Below are 17,250 nucleotides of genomic sequence, written 5' to 3' on the forward strand. Positions count from 1 at the left end.
CTGTCTTCTCCCTCTGTCCCGATGCTTCTGTCGTCTGTCTGCTCTCCTAAATTTGCACTGTTCAGTGAGGAGGTAGGTTCTACCATGCCTCCACTGGCCTGGGCCAAAGGACTCTGCACCAGGCCAGCAGGCCATGACATGGGTTCCTCTACTGACAAGGGTCACCGGGGCCTATCCAGCTATCCAAAGCTGTCCCTCCATGGCCTGGCCTTGCCCTCTGCCCTGTCACCTCCTTACCTAACCTTGTACCCCAGTAGAACGACAGTCTTTCAGAGTCTGAGCAGTGGGGTGTGGGGAGGGAACAGCCGAGAGTGTCCTCCTATAAAGCCTGTGCCGTCTCTCCCCACGTCTCTCCCCTGAGATGACAGTGGGCTGCCCTCAGCGCGGGGCCCAGAGCCCAGTCATCATGCTCAGACACTCCTGCTTGCCAGACACAGAGCGGCACTGAGGCTAGCCAGAACTTGAAAGGTTTCCTGTCAGGGCTCACAGGAGCCTTGGGGCCTCTGAGACCACACTGCCCCCTGGTGGCCATGCGTGGGACTTAGAGTGGAGTTTATTGTCAGGGCTTTGTTTCATGTATGCGTTTGTTTAATGTGTGTAGACGTTTTACCTCCGTGAATGTGTGTGCACCACATTTGTGCCTGGTGCCTGCAGAGGTCAAATAAGGGTGTCAGATCCCCTGGCACTGGAGTATGGATGCTAGGAACTGAACCTAGGCCATCTGCAAGAGCTCTTAAAGACTTAGCTCATCTCTCCAGCCCCGTCCTGTAACAGGTTTTGCAAATAAAAGACAGAAAAAGTGATGCGCTGGGTGGTGGTGGCCTTTAATCCCAGCACTTGGGAAGCAGAGGCAGGCGGATTTCTGAGTTTGAGGCCAGCCTGGTCTACAGAGTGAGTTCCAGGACAGCCAGAGAAACTCTGTCTCGAAAAAAAGAAAAATAGAAAAGAAAAAAATGATGCACCTGCCAAAAAGTGGAGGTACAAAGAACACTCAGTAGTGGAGCCCCTGCCTAGAATCCCCCAGGGAGGGGCTGGGGGCGTGGCTCAGTGGTAGAGCCCCTGTCTAGAATCCCCCAGGGAGGGGCTGGGGGCGTGGCTCAGTGGCAGAGCCCCTGCCTAGAATTCCCCAGGGAGGGGCCGGGGGGCGTGGCTCAGTGGTAGAGTCCCTGCCTAGAATACCCCAGGGAGGGGGCCGAGGGCGTGGCTCAGTGGTAGAGCCCCTGCCTAGAACCCCCCCCCAAGGACTGGGGGCGTGGCTCAGTGGTAGAGCCCCTGCCTAGAATCCCCCAGGGAGGGGCTGGGGGGCGTTGCTCAGTGGTAGAGCCCCTGCCTAGAATTCCCCAGGGAGGGGCGGGGCAGGGATGGTTCGTCAGCAAAGAGTTTTTCCAGCGTGTTAAATGTTCAAGGCCTTGGGTTCTATTTGTAACATCCGGAGGGGAGGGAGTAAGAATCACTGGGTGCTTTCCTGCTAAAAGCCCTGCTCTTGAATAGGCGAAAGAACAGTGTTGCAAGTCGGGGGGACACTGGGTGGCCACCTCACTACCACCACCACCTTCGTCTCCACCATTGCGTCCGAGGTTAATGCAGGGGAGACTACAACATGTCTGTTGGCAGCTCTCAAGCTGGAACAGCTCCCTGCCTACCCCCAAAGCCCCTCATTGCCCACTACCTCCGAGTAGCCCGGGGCACCAGGCTGTAGGGCAATGCAGGTGTGGAGGAGGCGACCGGAGCTCTGAGACATTCATGCTTTCAAATGTGGGTTTGTCTGCAAGGTACCTGGGACGCCTGTGTCGCTGGACTCCTCTGATGGCTGCTCATCTTCCTTTCACCACAGGGCGCTGCGCGGAGCTGCAGATCCACCTCACTGAGGCCACAGCCAAGGCTGTTGAGCAGAAGGAGCTGATCGCTCGCTTGGAGCAGGACCTCAGCACCATCCAGACCATCCAACGACCAGATGCCGAGGTGAGCCTTTGCCTGCCCAGCTCGCTGCGCACCCCCCACACCCTCACCCCCGTGTGCGTCCCGGAACCCAGAAGTACTGACTTCCCAAGTCCGCAGCCATCTCCCTGGCCTCCCCACAGGGGTTCTGTTGCCCCGTGCAGGGTCACCCTTTTTCCAACCTCACAGCAGATGTCACATGGTGTCCACCCGCTATTAGAAAGCACCTTAAGGCCTGGCGGTAGCTTGTGTCTAGGCGCAAAAAGTTATAGTCAGAAGCAAAGCAAGGTCACATGGGCCCAACTGCATAGCCGGTGGGCCCGTGTCCTGTGAACACTGGCACCTAAAGGGGCCACTTGTCATACTGATTTTTGAGGGTTTTTTATATGTATTCGGATATTGCCTGCATGACATCTGCCATATGCATGCAGTGCCTGCAGAGTCCAGAAGAGGGCATCGGATCCCCGGGAACTAGAGTTTGGGACAGTTGGGAGCTGCTGGGAGGGTACTGGGGACCTCTGGATCTGGGGCCTCTGGAAGGGAGTCCCTTAACATCTCAGCCCCTCATTTTAATTTTTATTAAATTTATTTATTTATTCATTCATGTATGTGTATGTGTATGTGAGAGAGACAGAGAAAGAGAGAGAGAAACAGAAACCGAGACAGAGGAACCTATCAGGATAGCAGTGGAAGCCAGAGGATAATTGGTAGGCGTGAGTTCTCGCCTTCCACCATGCGGTGCTATAGACTGAACTCAGGTCCTCGGCCTTGGCTTTGCCTGCTGAGCCACCTTGCTGGCCTGCCACCTGTGCTATGAGGGATGGAGAGCCTTGCTGGAAGACCCGAGGTCACAGTGACAAGGCCTTACACACCAGGGCACAGTCTGTGGCCAGGTGGGAGCCAGGCTGCTGGGCCCTGGCTGACAGAGGCAGCAGCTGTGGGCCCCGTCCACACCCAGTGTCTGACACAGGCCTTCCTGCCACCAGGCAGTCTGACTCACGTGCTCCAGGCCCCTCATGTAGCTTGTCCACCCTTGAAAACTCCCGCAATGTGGCAAGTAAGTCTCATCTTTTCCTTCTTTAACTTACAGGGAGCTTCCGAGCAAGGCCTAGAGAAGATTCCAGAACCCATCAAGGAGGCTACAGCTCTGTTCTATGGTGAGGAAGAACTGGCCAAGTAACACTCACCCAAGGACTTAGGGGCCAGGGAAAGTACTCGGAGCCTGTTAAGAACTCAGATCCCCAAAGTTTGTGTTCTCTCTCCAAGAGAAAAGGGGCCTGTCCGTCCCAGCAATGTAGCCACTGTCCCCACAGTTCGCCAGTGACCTCAGGAAAGAGATAAAGAAGGATGCTCCTGTCAGCAGCGGGAGAGGCATCTTCTGCAGTCCGGGCCAGCCAGGGTGGCGTGGTCTGCTCGTGACTCCCCAGTGGCCTCCATGTGCCCGTGTTTCTCTGACATTCCACCCCACCACCGTCGCCATCTCCACTGTTACATTTGGAGCCCATTGTAGGACATCACAGATCTTAGATGGGGCACTGCCACTGTACCTCGCCCAACAGATGCAAGGCACCATTCAGCTCAAGAGTCATGGGACCCTCTGTCAGTACAGATGGGGAGCAGGGCATCATCCTGACACCCACCCCAAGCCGTTTTCTTCTCTCTCCTAGGACCCTCAATGTCACCCAGTGGGACCCTTCCAGAAGGTCAGGTAGACTCCCTACTTTCCATCATCTCCAGCCAAAGGGAACGTTTCCGCACCCGGAACCAAGAACTGGAGGCCGTGAGTACCACCCTACTTCCTGTCCCCCGTAGGCTCCAAATCTGAGGGCACAAATGTAGAAAGACACAGACTTGGGGAAAACAACAGATACTGAAACGGCAATAGAATTAGATGCATTCTGTGAAGTTGAGACTTCCTGAAGGGGGTTGTGCCACTTTGGGCTTTAAGAAGTATTCAAGAACTCAAAGGACATTAGGGATTTTTTTCAGGGTTGGAAGGAGACATAGGACAGAAACAGCAGACTGCCTGGCTGGAATACCCACAGGTGCTGTGAGCAGGAATGAGTCACCACAAGAGTGGAGTAGGCCGCTGCGCTCTGGCAGAAAGCTTCTGGGTTCAGCCATCCACAGAGGAATGTCTGCAGCACACTGGAAAATGGGGAAACAAGAGTGGATGGGAGAGAGTAGGCCTGACCCCAGGAAGAACGAACTTTATGCCAAGACTGGGGGCACAGGTCTATAATCCCATTTTCTGAAGAGGATGAAACAGGATATCTTAAAGTCAAAGCCAGTCTGGGCAATTTAGAAAGTCCCTGTTTCAAGAAAAGAAAGGGCTGAAGATAAAAGTTACTGGTATAGAGCTGAGATGTGGCTCAGTGGTAGATCCCCTGCTTAGAATCCCCCAGGAGGCGCTGGGGGTGTGGCTCAGTGGTAGAGCTCCTGCCTAGAATCCCCCAGTGAGGGGCTGGGGGCGTGGTTCAGTGGAAGAGCTCCTGCCTAGAATCCCCCAGTGAGGGGCTGGGGGCGTGGTTCAGTGGTAGAGCCCCTGCCTACCACTGTCTGTAACTTCATCTCCAGGGCATCTGATATCGTACTCTGGCCTCCATGTACGCCGTACACTCATACACATATACACATAAAATAAAAGTAAATAAATCTTTTTAAAATTTCATTGTAAAAAATCCACACCATAACCAATAGAAAGGTCAAATAGGATGAAATTGAGTTTTCTGCAAAAAGACTTTCTAGAGGGGGCATCTGTGAGCAGAATCAGCAGTTCAAGACCGTGAGAGGCTGAAGGGTGCTCAGTGGGTAAAGTGTTCACTGTACAAACATGAGGACCTGAGTACAATCCCCAGAACTCACACTCACACACACACACACACACACTTGTACGTACTAACATGCACGCACCAAGGCTATATATACAAAGGCTCAGAAAAGGTCCCAGGCAAACGAAGACCTCAGACCTCTCCTTTGTCTGCCCCTGTCCCGTCCCCACTCACAGGAGAGCCGCATGGCCCAGCACACCATCCAGGCCCTGCAGAGCGAGCTGGACAGCCTGCGTGCCGACAACATCAAGCTTTTTGAGAAGATCAAGTTCTTGCAGAGTTACCCTGGCCGAGTAAGTCCCCCATCCCCCACCCCTGTACACGCCCCTGTTGGTCCCAGAGAAATATCGATGGGGTGTGCGAGGCTCTTCAAGGACTTGAGGCAAGATTGGGGGGGTTAGGTGGTAATCCACTGGGGACCCCAAAAGATATTCACCTCCCTTCCTACCTGTCAGATGTCTGCTCCGGGCATGGGACAAGTCACCAGAGAAAAACCCTGTAGAAGGTCATTCAGAACCAGCAAGGATGTGGCGAGCTGCAGTACAAGTCAGGGGTCCCCAACCGAGGCCCTGCCAGCTCCAGCCACTCCTCTGCAGTTCAGGGACAGCCTGCTAGCTCATCCGAGACCCAGGCATTTAATACCTGTGTGCTAAGCATGTGAGATGGCCCCTGGGGGACTGGGGACGTGTGGGGACACTGTAGTGAGACAGGGTCATATGTCTCTCAGGCTGGCCTCAGATTCACTATATAACTGAGGCTGGCCTTCAACTTCCAATCTTCCTGCCTCTGCCTCCCAAGTGCTGGGATTACAGGCATGTATCAAACTAGTCCTAGCTTGGATTGGCCTGTTTTAAGGTTTATATATTTTTATTTTCTGTTTATGGGTATCCTGCTTACATGTGTGTCTGTATGTTACATGTGTGCCTGGTACCCAAGGGGGCCAGGAAAGGACACTGGATCCCCTGGAGCTGGAGTTACAGACTCTGTGTAGGTGTTGGGCATCGAACTCAGGGGCTCTGCAAGAGTCGCTGGTTCCCCTAACCACTGGGCCATCTCACCCCAACACGCACATACAAATGTTTTTAATTGTCCAGACATTGTAGTATCTGATGATGGTGGAAGGCGGGCACAGGAGGCTCACCGATCTGAGTCCAGCCTGGACTCAAATGAGACTCTGTCTAAAATAAATAAGAACCGTTGAAGAGACACCCTTTTCTGACCTCTGAGGGCACGGCACACGTGACACACACATACTTGTAGGCAAGCCACACATACACATAAAAACTACATTTTAGAAAAACAAAAAATAAAAAGGCCATCCATAACAGTGGACAGGGAATCCTAGTGCCTGTTTGTGGTGGCGGCTTCTTTCAGCCCCGGCCTTCCCAGGCAGGTCCGCCATGCACACAAAAGCCCTTTCTGCAGCTCATGGAAGACGGGGATAATAAAAGCGCTGGGAAATGGCTCCAGGGGTAAAATGCTTGCCCTGCAAACCTGTGGACTGGAGTTCAGATCCCCAGCTCCCACTAAATGCCAGCTAGGTGTGGCAGCCTGCCTGTAATTCCAGAATTCCAAGCCGAGAGGCAAGCTTTGGCTGGACTAGCTGTAAAGACAAGCTCTAGTTCAAGCGAGAGATCTTGCCTCAGTGAACAATCGGAGTATAATCGAGGAAGACTCCTGACCTCGGGCCTTCATGCTTGCGCACATACACAGAGTCACACGAAAAAAAAATCGAGGGAGGGAGGTCTGAGAGGTCTGTGGCCCTAATAAGACCCATTCCCACCCAATTGAAGCAAGAACCCTTTTGGGCCACTAGAGGGCGCCCGGGCTCTGCAAACCAGAGCCTATAGGGACTGTTCGGAAATGTCCTGGGTGCACTAGCTCAGTGACACACAACTGTGGTCCTAACTTCTTGGGAGGCTGAGACAAGAGGATCACTTGAGGCCAGGAGTCCAAGGTTCCCGAAAACACACATCACAAACCTGCCCCGCGCACTGGGAACAGTTCTGACTTCTACATTGCCTTTCTAAGATTTAGCTCGCCAGAGGTTCTGTGACCCGAGCCTTGGGATTGGGAAGTGAGGAAAGAGAACTCAGAAGCCCTGCCCCGCGCCCTGGCGCTGCCCCACCCCACCCCCAGCTCTAATCCTGTCCTCCCTGGAGCCCAAACTCCCAAACCCCCGGTGCCTGACTGCGTGTGTCCTCTCCTCCGTGCAGGGTATCAGCAGTGACGACACGGAGCTGCGGTACTCCTCTCAATACGAGGAACGTCTGGACCCTTTCTCGTCCTTCAGCAAGAGGGTTCGTGAGTGGGGACCCTGGGGCTGAGAGCGTAGCTCGGGGGCTCTGTGGGCCTGACTCAGTCACAGAGCTATAAAATATTGTCCTGTGCTCCCTGTGTCCTGCCTACTCAGGCACACCCTCCCGAACTGCCGCGCCACTTCCGCACCCCTCTGGTGTAATGTAAGGTGTGTGCCAGTGAACAGCAGCGGTTCCCCGCCTTCGCAGTACCGCGGCCTTTTAATACAGCTCCTCATGTTGTGACTCCCCCCCCCCAACCTTAAAATTACTTTCATTGCTACTTCACAACTGCTATGAATTGCAATGTAAATACCTAGAGATGCAGAATGGTCTTAGGTGACCCCTGTGAAAGGGTCATTCGATTCCCAAAGGAGTCACTACCCTCAGGTTGAGAACCACCAGTGGGGAGGTTAACCCAGAGTACAGCTATAGGGGCAGGCAGACCAGGGGTCACAGCTCCCTGTGACAGGTGACTGGTGGCAAGAGCCACTCCAAGCCTCTCCCTCCTAAATTATAGAAGCTGTGCACATGAAGGACTTTCCTACATGGAGAAGGAACTGCTAGACTGGGGAGCCCAGGCTGTCCCATCGAGTGTGACATAGATTAGGCTCCCGGGGAACCCCTGGGGACCCTCTGGTGCTGTAAGGCGACATCAAGATTCAGGCAGCCTAGCACAGGCAGGGCCCTCTCTGTGTGGGTCCCTTCCTCCATGTCTCTGTCCTGCAGGAGCGGCAGAGAAGGTACCTGGGCCTGAGCCCCTGGGACAAGGCCACGCTCGGCATGGTGAGTCCTCATCCTTGTGTCTCCCTGGCTGGACATGTGTCTTCAGTCTCCATCCCCTCTGAAGAAGCTCCCAGACCACACATACCCACTTCTGGGCCCTGCGGGGTGGCTGTGTGATCCCCCTGGGACAGCTCCTCAGAGCGCATCACTCCCTGAAGTTTGGGAGACTGGCCTGCAGGAGACACCATTTGCCAGAAACTGTATCCCTTGCTGGGTGTCAGTCGCTCTGCAGATGAAGTGTTTGTCGAGCACACAGGACTTGAGTTTGAGTCACCATGGCACCCATGTGGAACTACCTGGTGCTGTGACGAGTTCCTGAACCCAGAATTGGGGGGTGGGGGGGGGAGGATGGTGGTGATGGCAGGACTCAAAAATGCGGGGCTGGCTGGCTGGAGAGTTCAGCCAAATCTAGGCTCCAGGTTCTCAAGGAGGTGCTGTCTTTTTAAAAAACAAACAAAAAAAAAACAAAAACAAACAAGCATAGCGGGCAGCAGGGCAGAGGCAGAAGGATCTCTGTGACCAAAGCCACACATGCACGGCAGGTTCCGGGCCAGGCAGACTAAAGAGCCTGCCTCAGTAAAATGGGTAAGAGTGGAGGGTGAGTAAAGAAGACGCCTGGCACCGACTTCTGTGTGCACACAAAGACCTTACCTCTGTAGCCTGAGGATCCCCATTAGTCCCGGTGGGGGGGGGGAGAGTCGGCCCCTGCTGCTAGCCCACCCTTCCCCCTGCCTGCAAACCTCTGCAGAAAGGAGCACAGAGCAACCCTGCCTACACACACACACACACACACACACACACACACTCTCTCACACATATACACACACACCCTTGTTTGCCTGCAGGGTCGTCTGATTCTCTCCAACAAAATGGCCCGCACCATCGGCTTCTTCTACACCTTGTTCCTGCACTGCCTGGTCTTCCTGGTGAGCATGCGCGCATTGGCCAGTGAGGTCTCCAAGCTTTTCTGGGTGCCAGGGTGCTGTTACAGTGTGGAAGATTTCCCTCCCATCTCCTCCCCAACTCCAAGGACTTCAAAGCATTTTAGAGACAAGAAACACCCCAGTATCTGGCCCCCTGGCTGGAACACAGTCAAGCTATTCTGAAGAGGAGGCCATGGACCCAGTCCTGCAAGGGTTTTGTGGGAACATGAGTAAGGGACCAGGCATACAGATAAAGGCCTGTCACCCCAACTACTAAGGAGGCTGAGGCAGGAGGATTGCAAGTTCAAACCTGGTATGGGTTACACAGCATGTCCGAAGACAGTCTGGACAATTTAATGAGACCTTGTTTCAAAAGTAAAAGGAGGAGTGGAGATATAGTTCAGTGGTAGAGCCCCTGCCTAGAACCCCCAATGAGGGCCTAGGGGCGTGGCTCAGTGCTATGATGCCTAACATGCCTAACAAGACCCTGGGTTCCATCTCCAGCATTGGCGGAAGGTTAAGGCGGGTAAAAAAGCAGGCCTAACTAATCCCCAGGAAACAGACAGTGGGCTACACAGAGGAGAAGGCCCATATGCGACTGTCCGCCCAGGTACAGAAACCCTTTATAGTCAGTGGGCTGAGGACAGTCCAAGGACACGGGATGAGTGATGCCTCTGTCTGCCAAATAGAAGGATAGTAAGTATGGGCACAGAAGGCTCCAGCATCCAGAACCATTGGCTCCGGCCAGGCGTGCTGAAACGCAGCCCTATTGCTCGCCTGGGTTCCAAGTCCGGTGTTCTTACTGCGTATGGCCACAGTGTTAGGAGAGTAACTGGAGGAACTCTATGTCTGCTTCTTTCTAAGCATCTGTGAAGTAGGTTAGCCCAGGAGTATCTCCAAGGCCATCCACTCTAGGACCTGGGCCATGGGAACCTTTGAGCCCCACAGAGACCAGGGCTAACGGCCGTGGGTGACGATGGGAGTTGTCATGAGGCAGGGCACATGGTGTCTCTTCCCAACCAGGTGCTGTACAAGTTGGCCTGGAGCGAGAGTGTGGAGCGAGACTGTGCTGCCACCTGCGCCAAGAAGTAAGAGTGTCCCCTGCCCCAGCCCAACCTACAGCCACGCCCACACAGCCACGCCCCCGAGCCCCGCGCAGCAGCTCCGCCCTCCTTGGCTGCTGCTGCTCCAGCCTCTAGCATAGTTCCCAACCTCGTGTCCCCAGCCCTGTGGTCACCCGTCTTCCACACTGTCTCAGCTGTGTTCCTGTTCCCTCAGGTTCGCCGACCATCTGCACAAATTCCACGAGAGTGACAATGGGGCAGCAGCTGGTGACTTGTGGCAGTGACCCCCCGGGTCACCAGAGATGCGTTGGCTGCTGCCTCCTCCCCTGCTTGATCAGCTGCTTCTAATGATATAGCCTTCCCCTCCTCCCCCCAAAAAAATCCCCCATGGAAACTGTCTCTGTCCTCAAGCCAGCAGCTACCAGAAGCTCAGATCCCCTAGAACTCCTTTCGAAAGTCACAGCCCCATTGGAGCCCCAAGGCTCAAACAACCCCTAGCACCCAGCTAGGCCTGGGGCCCCTGAGGCTCCACCCTCGGTCTAGTCACCCGGCCTGGGCTCCACCCACATCGGAACCTCTAGCCCTGGTGGCAGAGCTTTCTGACTGTGATACAGATTGTCACCACACACTCTGGCATTCCTATAGGCTCTCTTAGGACCCGGCCACACAGTAAACTGGTGGGAGGCTCATGTAGGCCCAGGCTCTTCATCAGCCCTGTTCCCCAGTAGGGTGGGAGGCGGTTTGATACAACCTTAACCGCAATCCCCGAGGCCGCGAGCCCGGCAGAGGGAGGGACGGTTTCCACTACCCCTTCCCTGTACCCAGTCCATGATTTGAGTTCTGCTTGCTTCTTTAGCAAAATATTCTGGTTTCTAGAAGAGGAAGTCTGTCCAACAAGGCCCCTGTGCCTCCGGCACCACAGACCACGGTCTGAGAAGCCCCAGCAAAACTGATCCTGGGCCACAATAGCAAGACCAGCTCTCAGGACCTCCAGCAGACCTTCCTCGGCTGGATTTGATCTTTTGCTTCAGCTTCGCATGAAATAAAGAATCATTGCAGCCACAGTGGGGCCTTGTATTCTGTGACTCCTCAGCTGAACACTAGCTGTCTGAGAGGCTGGTGGGTGTCTGCAGCACCAGCCCCCTGGTCCTTACCTGGCATGTAGGTGGGTTCTTCCCCACTCTTCCTTTGCCCGACAGTGCTATGACTGTGTCCAGAGCTTTCCTGGAACCCAGACCATAGTGTCAGAGTTTGTTGAGTACAGCCCCCTCCAAACCAGAAAGATACTCTTTATTCCCAAGTAACTGTTGGATCTAACTCAGTGTTACAACCTGCCTGGAATCCCCCAGGGAGGGGCTGGGGGCGGGGCTCAGTGGTAGAGTCCCTGCCTGGAATCCCCCAGGGAGGGGCTGGGGGCGTGGCTCAGTGGTAGAGCCCCTGCCTAGAATCCCCCAGGGAGGGGGCTGGGGGCGTGGCTCAGTGGTAGAGCCCCTGCCTAGAATCCCCCAGGGAGGGGCTGGGGGCGTGGCTCAGTGGTAGAGCCCCTGCCTAGAATCCCCCAGGGAGGGGCTGGGGGCGTGGCTCAGTGGTAGAGCCCCTGCCTAGAATCCCCCAGGGAGGGACTGGGGGCGGGGCTCAGTGGTAATGTTACTTAGTATGCACAAGGCCCTGAGTAGAGTCCTCACCCCAAAAGAGAAATAATACCTGATAAAGAAAGATATAGAGATTCCCAGCAGTGAGGATCATCACTTCAGTCTGAGCTACAACAGCAACACTGTCTCATAAAACCACACATGACTGAGTACTCATCAGTTAGTCAGACCAGCCATGGCTGAGGGCCTGACGTGTCCCAACAGGCTCGTGTCACCTCCGTGTCAGCTTCTGGGGCGTCTCTGCTTCTACCTCTATGTGCCCCAGAGCTATGTATGAAGCATGCCTCTTCTTCCCGGGTCCCTGACTGCAAATACACCAAAGCCATCACCCTCCAGTGCTCTGAGAACAGCTTTTCACAGTCTGTCCTGCTCACAAAGTCAGGCTCACTGGGAGTGGTGCACACCTCTGATCCCAGCACTCAGGAGCTGGGGGCAGGAGGATCTCTGTGAGTTCAAGATCAACCTACTTCTACAGAGAGAGTTCCAGGACAGCCAGGGCTACACAAAGAAGCCCTGTCTTGGAAAAAAGGGGGGAGGGTGGGCAAGGGAGAGATAACTCAGTGGAGAGATGGCTCAGTGGTTCAGAGCACTCACTGAGCTGATCTTCTGAAGGTCCCGAGTTCAATTCCCAGCACCCACACGGCAGTTCGCACCTGTCTGACCCCATCTTGTGTGCAGACAAAGTACCAAGATACATAAAGTATATTTTTAAAAAAAGACTCACTGGGCTATTTCCATGTTAGGTTTATTTCCGAGCTCTCTCTGGTCTCTGCATCCAGGGAGGCCCCCTCCTTCAGAGCCCACCAAAAGCACCCCCTTATCATCTGTTCTATCTGATCTTCCTCCAAGGCCCCAAAGCCTTCTACAATGCACCTGTCACCCTTGACCCTCATTCCAATCTCCATGACAGCTGCTCTTAGCCAATCACGGCCACCCTCCTTCTGTGTGTCCTGTCAGTTCCTCATGCGGGTCAGACTCACTCCTCACTTCCTCCTCAAGGAAATCAGAACTATTATCTTATCCTGGGTTTCCCATCCTAGAATCTTGCCGGCCACTGACAGCCCACCATCCAATTCAAGCCACAACTTAGGACCAGGTGAGTCCTCTGTCATGCTCCCAGCATCCCGCCTCCCTGCGCAGTGGAGACGGGTGGGTTCCCTAGCCAGATCATCCAGGGATTCTGTTTCTCTCTCACCCCTATCCTTCTCTTCCTGACTGGGAACCTCCTGGTTCATGGTCACACGAGTCCAATCAATGGCTGGATTCCAGCCTAAACTTTCATTAAGTGTTTGCTGGCCTGATCTAGAGACAGAGCAGCTGCTGGTCCCTGTGTAGCAGAGAAGAAACAGGTACCAGGCAGGCCTCGATAGAGGTCTGGCTTCTTTCAGTGGCCCCCAGCAAGTTTCCATGTACTCAGCACACCCCATCTCTCCAGTGTCAGCCCAGCTCCCGCAGCCCCATGCCACCCCTGCTGCTTCCTGGAAATAATCAGTGAATCTGATTTCCTGTGAGTGAAAAGGACTTTACAAAGGTCAGAGGCCACCGTGAGTGGGAGGAGGGCAGCAGATGGAGGCACTCCAGGCAGATCACAAACTGAGGTCAACACAGACAGAAGCGATTGTCATCCCTGGAATGGGGGGCGAGGAGGAGAAGAGAGCAGACCCGAGGGACCGTGTCCACTGCAGCAGTAAGCCGTCGGTCTCACCTCTGAGCATCCTCCAGCACACCGGTGGGCTTTTGTTTTTCATTTTGGTTTTTTGAGACAGTGTCTTAGGTACCCCAGGCTGGTCTCAAACTACTGCTTCCCTCCTCCGGAGCGTAGGGATTATAGGCAAGTGTCAACCCCACCTGACCCCTCCCCTGTTCACCACCTCTGGTCTCCTTACCCCCTTGGGATGCCCTAGAACGCCACCATAGGGGCTCAGACCAGGCAATACCTAGTTCTGGTTCTGTACCCAACCCAGAGTGAGGACTTCACAGAATCCTGGACGACCTCAGACGCCTCTCCTGGTGGGATTAAAGTTGAGTGGGGTAGGAGCTCTTCCCCAGACCTGAGATCCTGGGCGATTTCCCCGCACCGGGAGGGCAGGAGGGAGGCAGGGGGCGTGGCCCTGGGGCTCTGGTTGTTGAGAACCAGACAGACATTTCCTTGGTTGCGACATCTGGACCTCCTCGAGGCTCCCATTGTCCTCTGGCGGAGGGTCGGCCTACAGCGCCCGCCCCTGTCTGATTCTCAGTAACCCAGAGACATTTATAGGGTGTCCACGCCCGGGCTGACCCAGAACGTAGAACATCCTCCAGTCCTGCCCTTGGGGACCATCACCCTACGCTTCGGGAGACGCTCCCACAGGAGAGGGATTCCTACGACTGGCCACGAGACCTGGGCACCCGGGTCAGGTCTTTCTGCTCAGCCACTGTCCGGAGGAAGACAGAGCGGTTGGCCGGCGCCACTGGGGCTCCGGAGAGAGAGCCGGGGGCGGAGGTTGGGGGAGGGCTTGCGAGCGTGGCTAGAGGCTCGCGCCGCGTGGGCGGGGGGGGGGGGTGCGGCAAGGGAGGAGCCTGAAGCTAGGGGGCGTGTCTGGGCGGAGCTAGTCGTGGGGCGGGGCTGGGAGGCGCGCGCTGCTCAGGCAAGGAGGAGGGCCAGGGGCGCGCGGCGCGCGAGTCTGGGATCGGAGCGCGCGGAGCTCGGGAGAGGGAGAGAACCTCAAGGGGGCCGCGCCGGGACCGCCAAGAGCGCACGAGCCTCGCAGTCTGCAGGCCAGGGAAGCGGGAGCCACCCCCGCCGCCGCCGCCGCCACCACCACCGGCCACCAAAGGCCGAGCTACGGCCCGGAGGGCCATGCGCCACCGGGTCCAAGGATCCCGACCGCGGTCCGGGCAGCGCTCCACCGGCGCCCCGGCCCGCGCGGCAGAAGCTGCGCGCCTGTAGGTACGGCCTGTTTGTCCTCAGCTCCTTGTCCCCACGGTCCTTTACTCTACCCGGTACCCCGCTGTCCCCGAGGGCGTGTGTGTGTGGTGAGGTGTGTGGTGTGTGCTCACCGCCTCCCCGGGAAGCGCGGCCGCACGCGCCCGGGTCCGAGCGTGTCTTTGTGTGCACCGGTGGGAGGGAGGAGGGCGTGCGACAGAGGGGATGAACCCCTCTGGGATCGGATCCCAGACCCACTGCCTAGGAGAGGTGGAGAGTAACGGGAAGCTGGGGGAGGGGGCGGGTAATAAGCCACCTCCGGAGCAGCTGAGCCCCTTTCCCCTCATCGGACCCTGGCTGGTTGGAGGGGCGAGCGCAGCTGGTCCTCTACAGGAAGGGATCCGATGCTGGGGGGAGGGGACGTTCAGGTCTCTTCCCGAGTCTGGGAGGAGATGGGTCAACCCAGCTTGAGGGTGATGGCTACACGCTGGGGTCTGGAGAGACCCCAGCGGGGCCACAGTTACCCCGTGGGGACACCCTCTTTCCGCCCCAGGCCCTCTTTCCCACGGCCACCATTCGTGACCCGCCCACTCTGGAGCTCCAGAGCAGCCTCGGGTTTGAGAGGAGGGTGACAGGCCGGCGCCTTTAAGAAGGGGCGGGTTAGTGCGGTCCATTCAGCCCCTTCGGCCTAGACCATTGATGAACCTGTGAGCTGCGCGTGTGGGAAGCAAACGCGCCAGGGCTGCCGGCTGAAGCCTGACAGAGGCTGGGACCCGCCAGGGCCTTCCACCCTGGCGTAGAGTCTTTGAGGTCAGAAGTCTACAGTGACCGGAGAGTCTCAGGGTATCCCCCAAAGAGGCTGTGAACAAGAGTAAACCAGAGTCTAGTTCACCAGAGGTGATGTAGGGGGTGGGGCTGTCAGGCCAGTGTTGGACTTCATCTCTGCCCCTTTGTGGATTTTAAAAAATTTTGCTTGTTTATGTGTGTGTGTGTGTGTGTGTGTGTGTGTGTGTGTGTGTGTGTGTGTGTGTCAGAGGACAACTTTCGAGAGTCAGTCCTTTCTTTACATAGGTTCTAGGTACCAAACCAAACTCAGGTCGTCAGGCTTGGCAGCAAGTGTTGTCATTCCCCCCTGAGCCATCTCACCCACCTGTTCTGTCTGCCCCCTGAGCTGAATACCTTGTGTGCCAAATAAGACGCTGTTTCTGCCAGGGGACCTGATGGGATTGTCCCATTCGGGGATCACCCCTCCTACTTAGGCAGTCACCCTAAATAAGTGCTTTTCCCGGGAGGCTTTAGGGAATGGGAGATCTGAGGCCCCTACACTGTATCGCCTTCAATATGTCTCTTTTGGCTTCCAAGATGTTTGGGGAAAAAAAATCTTTCGAAATCCCATTAGGCTAGTGTGGGATATCGTGGTTTTGTTTGCTTGGTGGTGGTGGTGGTGGTGGTGTGGTGGTGGTGGTGGTGGTGGTGCTGGTGGTGGTGGTGGTGGTGCTGGTGGTGGTATGATGGTGGCGGTGGTGGTGTGGTGGTGGTGGTGGTGGCGGTGGTGGTGTGATGGTGGTGGTGGTGGTGTGATGGTGGTGGTGGTGGTGTGGTGGTGTGGTGGTAGTGGTGTGATGGTGGTGGTGTGATGGTGGTGGTGTGATGGTGGTGGTGGTGGTGGTTGCTGTTGCTGTTGTTTGACACAGTCTCACTATGTAGCCCTGGCTGGCCTGAAACTCTCTACATAGACCAGGCTGGCCTTGCAGCCAGAGAGATCTCTGCCTGTATTTAATTGAGTCTTAAATTATATTTATTACTGTTGTTGTGTGTGTGGTGTGCGTGGGCACATATGCCTGCGAGCACATGCGAAGATCAGAGAGCAGCTCTGTGGGCTCTTCTTTCCACCTTTATGTGGGGTTCCAGTGGGCAAGCTTACAAGGTGACATAGTGAGCCCCTTTACCGGCCTGAGGCAGGGTTGGTTTAACGGGGCAGGGCCTCAGAGCCAGAGTTTGCCAGCTGCTGCTTTCTTGAACCATCATCTTCTTGGGCTCTGAGGAGCCTACACACACTCCCTGGAAGGCGTGAACCTTGGTAGAGAGGACTGCGGGCACACTGTAATTGGACAGTTCTGGGGAACAGAGAGTTAACACAGATGCTTTTCTTTCCCCTAGTTGTGAAGAAACACTTTCCAACGGTTCTTAGTCCCTCTTACCTACTTACTAGGAGTCCCCAAGGGGGACTTGGAACACACACCCAGACACACACACACACACACACACACACACACACACACACGCTCACACACACTCACACAGACACACACACTCACACAGACACACACACACACACAGACATACACACACACACACACACGCTCACACACACACTCACACACTCACACACACACACACACACACGCTCACACACACTCACACACACACACACACACACTCTGAAGGCAGGGGACATCCATCCAGTGGAGCCTCTGCCTCGCAGGGCTAACTGTCTGATCTCAGCTGAACGGTGCCAAGCCCTGAGCATTGGTCGCAAAACAAATTTAGGGGAAGTAGAATGATTTGCCTAAAGTCACTCAACCCACAGGTCCAAGATCGCCAAGACACTTCCCCCGGGCAAGAGTTTAAGCTCTGATTTTGTTGTTGCTGTTGTTTAATTTTTGTAACATTTATTTCTGTGTGTTGTGGGGATGCCCTGCTGTGGCGTACATGTGGCCATCAGAAAACAACTTTGGAAGTCACCTTTCTCTTTTCACCTTGTGGTTCCTGGAAGTGGAACCAAGGTCACCAGGCTGGGTGGCTCAACTTTACCTACAGAGACATTTTAATGGCCCTTGGATGCTTTGTTTTG

At 55.5% G+C, this 17,250-nt stretch overlaps 2 protein-coding genes across 4 annotated transcripts in view; both read left to right on the forward strand.

The window, feature by feature from the left end:
- Positions 1–10,903, forward strand: part of Cux1 (cut like homeobox 1) — a 317,075-nt gene extending 306,172 nt beyond the window's left edge. For both annotated transcript variants that reach the window (XM_052168218.1, XM_052168219.1), the window contains exons 15-23: positions 1,835–1,962; positions 3,029–3,095; positions 3,606–3,718; positions 4,946–5,062; positions 6,986–7,069; positions 7,796–7,852; positions 8,698–8,778; positions 9,799–9,863; positions 10,054–10,903. In XM_052168218.1, coding sequence (XP_052024178.1) covers positions 1,835–1,962; positions 3,029–3,095; positions 3,606–3,718; positions 4,946–5,062; positions 6,986–7,069; positions 7,796–7,852; positions 8,698–8,778; positions 9,799–9,863; positions 10,054–10,123 — 782 coding nt within the window. In that variant the 3' untranslated portion in view covers positions 10,124–10,903. The remainder of the gene's footprint in view (positions 1–1,834; positions 1,963–3,028; positions 3,096–3,605; positions 3,719–4,945; positions 5,063–6,985; positions 7,070–7,795; positions 7,853–8,697; positions 8,779–9,798; positions 9,864–10,053) is intronic.
- A 1,575-nt stretch (positions 10,904–12,478) lies between these two features.
- The window catches only part of Sh2b2 (SH2B adaptor protein 2), a 29,016-nt gene continuing 24,244 nt past the window's right edge, over positions 12,479–17,250 (forward strand). Inside the window, exon 1 of one of the 2 annotated variants that reach the window (XM_052167755.1) lies at positions 12,479–12,587. The gene's annotated coding sequence lies outside the window, so the exon portion shown is untranslated. Of the gene's footprint in view, positions 12,588–14,112; positions 14,421–17,250 lie in introns of those variants that run through there. The other variant, XM_052167754.1, reaches the window with a different exon arrangement.

Source organism: Apodemus sylvaticus, chromosome 22, assembly GCF_947179515.1.
Source record: "Apodemus sylvaticus chromosome 22, mApoSyl1.1, whole genome shotgun sequence".
Classification (NCBI taxonomy): Eukaryota; Metazoa; Chordata; class Mammalia; order Rodentia; family Muridae; genus Apodemus; species Apodemus sylvaticus.